This window comes from Macaca thibetana, chromosome 5, assembly GCF_024542745.1.
Source record: "Macaca thibetana thibetana isolate TM-01 chromosome 5, ASM2454274v1, whole genome shotgun sequence".
Taxonomy (NCBI): Eukaryota; Metazoa; Chordata; class Mammalia; order Primates; family Cercopithecidae; genus Macaca; species Macaca thibetana.
This window is the reverse complement of record NC_065582.1, coordinates 97,560-106,083: the sequence shown is the minus strand read 5'-3', so window position 1 is coordinate 106,083 and position 8,524 is coordinate 97,560. Positions and strand designations below refer to the sequence as shown.

The window sequence follows — 8,524 nt, the reverse complement described above, 5'->3', positions numbered from 1 at the left end:
ACCGGGACAAATCCTGGAGAAGAAGAAATATGTGACCTTTCAGACAGAGAATTCAAAATATCTGTATTAAAAAAAAAAAAAACTGAGAGAAATTTAAGATAACAGAGTAAAGAAATTCCTAATTTTAACAGCTAAACTCAACAAAGAGATTAAAATACTTACAATAAATTAAGCAGAAATTCTGGAGCTGAAAAATGCAATTGGCATGCTGAAGAATGCAGTACAGCCATTTAATAGCAGAATGGATCAAGCAGAAGAAATAGTGAGCTTGAAGACAGGCTATTCGAAAATACGTAGAAGAAACAAACAAAAAAAAAATAAAAACAACGCATCATGCCTACAGGATCTAGAAAATAGTCTGACAAAGACAGATCTAAGAGTTACTGGTTTTAAAGAAGATGTAGAGAAAGAGGGAGGGGTAGAAAAATTTATTCAAAGGGATGATAACAGAGAACTTTCCAAACCTAGAGAAAGATATCCATATCCAACTACAAAAATGTTATAGAACATGAAGCAGATTTAACCCAAAAAAGACTACTTCAAAGCATTCAATAATCGATCTTCCAAAAGTCAAAGATAGAAAAGTTCTAAAGGAAGAAAGAGAAAAGAAACAAATAACATACAGGGGAGCTCCAACACGTCTGGCAGCAGACTTTGCAGTGGAAACCCCACTGGCCAGGAGAGAGAAGCAATAAATATTTAAAGTACTAAAGGAAACAAACTTTTACCTTAGAATAGCACATACAGCGAAAATGTTCTTCAAATACAAAAGAAATACTGACTTTTCCAGACAAACAAAAGCTGAAGTATTTCATGAATACCACACCTGTCCTACAAGGAACGCTAAAGGGAGTACTTCAATCAGGAAGAAAAGGACATTAACGAGCAATCAATGATCATCCAAAGGTTAAAAAAAAAATCCTCACTGCTAATAGTATACAAAACAAAGCAGAATATTATAACACTATAGCTGTGTGGTGTGCACTCTTATTCAAAGTAGGAATGCTAAATAATATCCAACCAAAAGGAATAACTACAACATTTCAAGACATAGCACAATAAATATAAATAGAAACAACAAAAAGTTAAAAAGGGAAGGGATGAGCCCACCCGTCCTGAGCCGGCCGGATGTGGTGGAAGCTCCGGAGCTCGGGAGCCAGGGGAAGGCCTGGAGCGTGGGCGGAAGGGAGGCCGCCCCGAGCGCCGAGAGCCGGAAGCCTGAGCGGGGGACTGAGGCCGCAGGCGCCCCCAGCAACAGCAGGGCGGCGCCACATTGGTCCTGCCCTTGGCCTGGGCCCCTGCGACGGCGGGACGCTCCGGGAGGCCGGCGGAAGACGCAGCGCGGCTGCCGGGGGGCGTGGAGAGAGACAGCTGCCCGGGGCACGGGCGAGCGGCTCGGGCGTCCCGGATCCGAGCCCTGCGGCCCCAGGGTGGCGGTGACGCCTGGAGTCGTGCGGGCGTGGCTGGGCCGGGCGCTTGGGGCAGCCAGGCGCCGCTGCTGGCGTCTATGCCGCACCACCCTGCAGGCGCCGGGTCTCCTCTGATCTCGTGAAGCTTAGCAGGGTCGGGCCTGGTTAGTACTTGGATGGGATTCCGCCTGGGAATAGCGGGTACCCTAGGCTTTTGGCTTTCGGCTCCCTCCCTCTTTCCCCCTTTTGTCTCCGTGCTTCCAAACCACCCCCTGACTCTGCTCCCCCTTGTCCGCCCCTGCGCCCCAGCCGCAGCCCAGGACCTCCTCCTGAAGGTCGCCACTGCAGCACCGCCAGGCAGCAGCATCCCACCACTTCTACCCGGCTGCAGCCCCACCAGGAGCCCAGCTCCAACCCGGGCGGGAGGGGACCGACCCTGAAGGGCGAAGGCGTGGGTTCCCTGAGGTCCCGGGTGTCCTCCCGCTCCCCGGACGCCCAGGCAATTAAAACATTCATCCAGCGCCGCCGCCACTGTCCAAGCCGGGGGAAGGGGCAGCGGGTCCCACAGACGCCAGCCAAGACCTGCGCTCCAGAACCCGCAGGCTGCTTTCCAGGGGGAAGAACATTGTCTTCGCCCGCCACGAGGAAATCCGTCCCTGTGCACCTGGTTTCCCATTGCCACCGGCTTCGTGTGAACTGCAGTCCCGAGAGACCCAGGCCTCCGGCCATGGACACGCTCGGCGCAACGGCTCCCGCCAGACGGACGGGCGCACTCTACAAATTTCGGGGTCCACCGCAGCAAGAGGACAGGGAGAAGCAAAGGAAGGACCCTGTGACACGCACCCCCAAAGCAACCAATGAATCCAAGAAAAAACACGTCTCAGGGCTCCGTTGATTTTCCCGCATGGGGGGCCCTGCCCCCCTGTTCTAGCCCGGCCCAAGCACCCTCCACCCTACCCTGGCCAGTTCAAAGGGACGGTGTCTACCCGAGCAGAGCCTCCCTCTCCAAGGCTCTGTCGCTCTCGCTGTCCAGCTACCTCACCCTCTCCCTTTCTCTCCTTCCCTCTCCCCCTTTCTCTCTCTCTCTGCCCCCCATCCCTCTCTCTGTCTCTCTATCGCTGTTTCTCTCTCTCCTTCCACTTATATCTCTACATCCCTCTGTCCCTTGCTGTCCTTCAAGCTGTCTGTATCTGTGTGTCTGTGTGTGTACTTGTGTTACCGCGCTTGCGCCCCTGTGTGTCTGTGTGTTTGGGATTGTGGGGTGTGTCTGGATGTCCGTCAGTACCTTTGTCCCGGGTTCAGGCTGCCGACTCTACTGCCAGCTCGTGGGTGTCACACTTGCCCTGATAGTCTCACACTTGCAGGTGTGTGGATCTCGTTCATTTTCATGTAGAAAACCAGAGCGAAACCACAGAGAAAAGAAACGTCCTGTGCATCATGGCCTGACGAGGGATTCCTGTTTCCTGCAACGTGGGGAGTCTACACTGTGGCCGGTTTGAAAACTGGAAAGGAGAGCACCGACACGGTGCTGCTTTTCCACGCTTCCCTGGAGGTTTCTGTGTCCCCACAGAGCTCGGAAAACAGTCAACACGATCTCGCTTTTGGGGACCGGAGACACGTGAGCAACAGGCCCCCTTGCGGAGGGCAAAGGAACGTGGAACCCGAAACCACACTTCAGTCGGCCTGAGTGCGTCTCCCGTGTGGATAGAACTGTCCGCCTCGCGCTCTGTTGCAAGCTCAACGTGGGGCTCTGTCATCTGTGAACCATGTGGATGAAAAACGGGCAACCACCAGAGCCTCATTGCCCTCTGGGAAGTTCGCTCATTCCTTCGGAAACGGAATTCGTCTGAATTGCTCCAGGATGAAATAACCCAGGCTGGCGATTCGGTGAGCCCCCCGCCGGTCAATGGGGCTGTGGGCCGAGCACTTAGCCCGCACTGGGCACCCAACATTTTCCCGGAGTGCTGGGTCCTGTTGGTCCTGGAGGCAGAAGACCGTTTTTCTCTCTACCTTCCTTTCTCTGTTTCTTGCTCCTTTTGTCCCTCGGTCCATCCTTCCCTCTGTTCTTCCCTCCCTCCCTTGGTTTTTTCCTCCCTCTCTCCCTCCTTCCCTCTTTCTCTCCAGTCCAGGGTCCCTCCGTCCATCCATCCTTTCCTAGCTCCATCCTTCCGTCTCACTCTGTCTTCGTTCCTGTCCTTATCTCTGCCTGCCTTCCCTCTTGCCTGGAAAGGGCAGCAGGCCGGTTTGCGCCGGATCTCGGATCTACATTTAGTTGCAAGGAGCTCCGTGGTGATGGTGAAGAGGCTGGCAGGACGAGGGTTGGCAAAGTGATGGTGGAGCTAAGAGGCACAGGAGTCAAGCCTCGAAAAGGAGAACTGGCCTGGCTTCTGCCCGGGCCCAGTGTTTCGCGGACTGAGATCTCCGCCAACTCCACTGAAGAACGCGGGGGGAAAAGGGATGAGAACTCCGCCTGGGCTGATTGGAAAACCTAGGCGGCTGTCTATGGACCCGCGCATGCACAGTAGACAGTCCTCCTCCCGGTACCTGGCGGGCTCTGGGATCCCCGGGATGCTCAGGGAAGAATGACAGCCCTCCACTGTGTGGAGTCTCTCACCGGACCTGGAACTCAAGGATCCTAGACAGGTCAGCTGGAAGGGAAGAGACGCCTCTCCATACCCAGCCAGAGGTTCACCACGAAGGAGAGGCCGCCGCCCTGCCCCCACCCCGTCCCAACCCCGCGTCCTAAAGCTCCTCCAGCAGAGCCCGGTGTGCCTCCTGGTTGAGGAGTGATTCCAGCGGAGCGGGCTCTTCCACGTCCTTCAACTCCCCCAGTGGCGCCGGATCTAGGAAAGGTTGTGCATTTTGCTGAAACTCTGCGACAGGAGCTCATCTAACAGGCTGGAGCGGAGTGCAGACTAGCGCTGAAGCTTTTGGAGCGGTTGGGAGGGCTCCTGGATGGCTTGCATCTGTGCCTGACACGCGGAGGCCTCCGGGGTCTGGGGCTCAGGAGGTGGAGCTGCCCTGCAGCGACCTGGGGCTCCAGCCCCACCAGCGACTCCCCTGGGACGTGGGTGGCTCAAGCACACCTTGGTCCTGTGACTCAGCTCGAGCGGGCCCAGGCTCTCCCACCAAGCACGCACCCAGCAGGCCACCGCGCTGCGGGTCCTGGTCTTTCTGGCATTTGTTGGGGTGCAGAGGCCACCGAGGAGCCGGAGGGTGGGACAGTCCCACTTCCAGAGGAGCCAGGGCACCCAACACAAAGCCCCGAGTGCAGGGGCAGGTGCGGAGATTCCTGCTGCCTGCGCAGCCTGGCTGGGCTGGAGCAGGGGCCCCTGTCCCCTGGCTCACGAAAGCCCCCCGTGGGAGAGCCCCAGGCGCGCAGGGCATGTGGAGTGCGGGAAGCCCCGTTCCCCACGCCCCGAGGTGGGTGAAGGCTACTGACGAGGGAGCGGGGGGACACCCCCCGGGGGCCGCCTTGCACAGGCCGCCTGCGTGCGCCGGTGCCCCGCCACCCTGGCCCAGATGCCTGGCCCTCCGGTTCTGAAACCAAATCTGAATGCGGGACTCCGGGAGGCCCGTCTCTCTGGCCAGTTCTTCCCTGGTGGCGATGCCTGGAAAGCGATCCTGCCGGAAGGCTCTGAGGAGCAGGGTAGTCTGGGACCGGGTGACGGCGGTCCGCTTTCGCCTGCCTTCTTGCGGGCCGCGTTTCCCGGGCCAGGGCCGAGATTCCCGCCGGTGCTGCCTCAGCTGGCGTGATCTCTCATTCTGAAACCAGATCTGGACCCTGGGCTCTGGAATGCCGATGGCCTGGGCCAGCTCTTCCCTGGTGGCGATGCCCGGGTACTGGTTCCGCTCCAAACAGGCTCGCAGGGCCTCCCTTTGGCGCGGGGTCCAAACGAGTCTCCTTCGCTGTCCTGGTCCTGTGGCTTCCGCGGGAAGGGTGCTGTCGGCAGGTGTCGGGAGAGCCATGGAGGGGAGACCTGGCCGGAATTTCGCGGACAGTTGTCAGTGCTGGTCATGTGGAAGAATCTGAGAAGTAGCAGATCCTTGTTGTCATTCCCAGAGCTGCATCCTCTGCTGAACAGGATCAGGGTGTTCAGCTCAGCCTCATCTGATCCACTGAGAGGCTCAGTTATCTCCTGCCCAGGAAAGGGATGGGCTCCTCTGTCCAGGGCTGAATCCCCAGGACCAGGCAGTGTGGGTGGGACAAGCCAGCCCTCAGCAGGGAAGACATAAGCTGCCTGGGTGGCCGTGGAATACAAGGTCTGCACCTGGGCACACAGAGGCCCCGGATGAGCAGTGTCAGCTGCTCCCAGGTTAGTGGAGAACTGATCTGCTGGGCCTGCACCTGGGCTAGGTCTTGATAAATAGCCTCAGACATAGCTGGCACAGAGGTCATCAAGCTTTTTCGATGTGATGGTGTTTGGACTCCTAGGGCCCGAGACCTGTGCCGCTTGCTGTGCAAGCCCTGGAATGTCCCCTATGGTGGGCATCACAGGTCTCCTGGATTTCACTGTTGTGCACAGCAGTGGGAGGATCTTGATTTTTTTTTTTTTTTTTTTCCAACATCAAGCTGCACTCCTCTTCTGGACAGTTCCCTACAGAGAAAGCTTGTGAGAGACTCGCCAGAGCAGTCCCCACAGACCCTCATTTCCAGAACCTCCTGTGCACCCAGGTGAACCCCACTTGTTTCTCCCACTCCTTCCTGACCATCAGCACTGGAATGAAGTGAGGCTGAACCCCTTGTGAGTCCCCAAATATTCTCAGAGTGCTAAGATCTCAAAAATTTACTTGTCAGTAACTGCCTTTCTGCTCAAGTCTCATATGAAAGTTTCCTGATAATTTGCCTTTTGGGGCAAATAAAAAACAAAAAAACCACCACTACCACCAACAAGAAAAAACACCAAGATTCTACCTGCTCTGTCTTGGCAGCTGTCCTTGGAACTGATTTTTCTTTTCCTGCGGTTTTCCCGATATGAGTTGGACTCTGGTTCTGTGAATACAATGAGAGTTTGAGAAAGTGCCTCCAACTGAACACCCTGAAATTCCTAGTCCATCCTGGACACACAGGAGCTCAGGTTGCCACCAAACCCCAGCTCTCTTCTGTTCTCCAGTGTCCAGGATCTATACGGCCCTGGCTGCCAAGGAGCTCCGGGTTTCCTTGCCAGGGGAGCCTGTGTTGCTGCCCTGTCCCTTCTCGCCTGGAAAGAGTCAAATCTTACTGGATCCAGCAGTGCTGTTCCCAGCCTTGAGGTTGGTTTCCTCAGAATTCTCCTCCTTGTTTGGATTGGGCTCCAATCCTGCTGTAAAAGGAAGTTTAGGTGACTCATTTCTCCCTAGGCAGAGTCCCATAGTCTATCCCTGATGCGTTTTTGCAGATCAGTCTTTCATGTGAAGCTCTTCTGCCAGCGTCACGAGTGAACACATTTCTCAAAGTCCCCTGAGGGCGCTAAGCCGTTTCCCATCCCCAAATCTCAAAATAAAACCCTACTAAAGACACATGGCTCAGTATCCCTGATTCCAACCCTCCTTCCAGCCTCCATGGGAGCAGCTGGAGGCCTTACCTTTGTATGTGCTTCTCACTGGAATGGGAAGAAGCCATCTTGCCTTTTCCTTTGAATGGTTTCTTCTCATCTGAGCCCTTTTCTGTAAAGACCTGTGGGGAAGGGGGCTGGTCAGTGGGGTGTTGGATGGAGGAGGAGTGGAGATCAGGGTGTTCATTTCCCATGTTGAGGCTCAAGTAAAAGGAGGCTGTTCTTACACGCCCAAAGGCGGACTGTGGGTTGTTCTGCTGGACCTGCCTTTATATGTCCCTTGGCTGGGCGTGGCTGACTCTTATTGACTGAGCAGTTTTCTCCTTCCTGCCGCTTCTTAGCGCCTCAATAAAAAGTTTTTTGCTGTAGTCTACTGAGGACCTAGACACAGTTAAGGGGAGACAGTTTCAGGATTCTGTCATAGTGTCAAGAAAACAAAGAACCAGGAGCACAGGGATCAGAAGATCAGGGAATCATTTCTTCCCATTTCTGTCCCAGTTCCTGAAAGTATTTATGATGCTGTTCACCTTTCAAGATGCACAATTAAACATACCTACATTGACATATGTTATATATTTTGCACAGAAAGAGAATTTATTATACATAGTGTTAACAGTGTATGCATAGATATTATAATTTCTTAAATGCTTAGAAACAACAAATGTCAAATAACGGTTGATTGTATTAGATCCACATATATATGATGAAATAAAAATGCAGAGAAAAAAATACCAAATGAAAAGGCCCTTCCTATCTTAAAAATGGGGAAGATAATTAGACCAAATGCAATAAAATTGAATTGATTAGGTTGAGCCAGTGCTAACCTAATCAGCCCCTGATTACTGAGGTAGCAAAAAGTCTAGGTAGAAAACCTTTCCCCCTTTCTCACCCTTCCTCAGTCATCCTGGAAGCGCCATTGTGTTCTGTGGAATTTGTGTTCTGTGGAATTTATTCTGAGCATTCAGCTCCTGTCGTTACACAGCATACACCACCTGAATCCCATCAAACCCACGTTGTTTCTCAACATCCATCATCAAGACATATTCCAGGGCGGCCTCTCAAAATTGCCTCAGTGAGATGGGACAAGGTGTGGGGGAGCTCCAGGTTCAGAACAGCAGCCTCATCCCTTCCTACTGCGGTGGAGTCTGTCTCTGCTGGTCAGAACCCTCAGACTACAGAAGGGTTAGTTCATGTGCCAGCAAGTGTTTCCTGAAAGGACCTTCTTGTCTCCCCATCTGCTGAGGAAAGCATGCAGGAATGAGACCTTCTGTGTTAGGGAGTACTCAGCCTCCAGTCCCAGATGACTTGATTGACTGATGAGCTGATTCCCTGAGGAGGAGAAAGAACCAGGGAAGAGACTGTGTTGGGTGAGTCTGTGTTTTCCCAGCTGTGCTGTCTGTGCAAATAGTGGAACCAAAAAAAAATTAGTGGTCGATAGACACTGCCTAGTGAAATCATCTGAATCTAAATGGAACTTATCATAATATCGTTATGTATTATAATATTATGATATATAAAATTTATTTGACATCTAAATAAATTTTGATATATTGTGATATCATAATATCATATAAAATTTGG

At 53.3% G+C, this 8,524-nt stretch overlaps 1 protein-coding gene and 1 pseudogene across 1 annotated transcript; both read right to left on the bottom strand.

Moving 5' to 3' along the window:
• Nucleotides 1–4,120: 4,120 nt before the first annotated feature.
• LOC126955460 (double homeobox protein 4-like protein 4) lies at nucleotides 4,121–5,378 on the bottom strand (annotated as a pseudogene).
• Nucleotides 5,379–5,424: 46 nt separating this feature from the next.
• FRG2 (FSHD region gene 2) lies at nucleotides 5,425–7,137 on the bottom strand. Its single transcript, XM_050791143.1, is given in 5 exon segments — nucleotides 5,425–5,438; nucleotides 5,488–5,700; nucleotides 5,703–5,867; nucleotides 5,870–6,030; nucleotides 6,974–7,137. Coding segments are annotated over 5 exon segments (717 nt in total).
• Nucleotides 7,138–8,524: the final 1,387 nt, after the last annotated feature.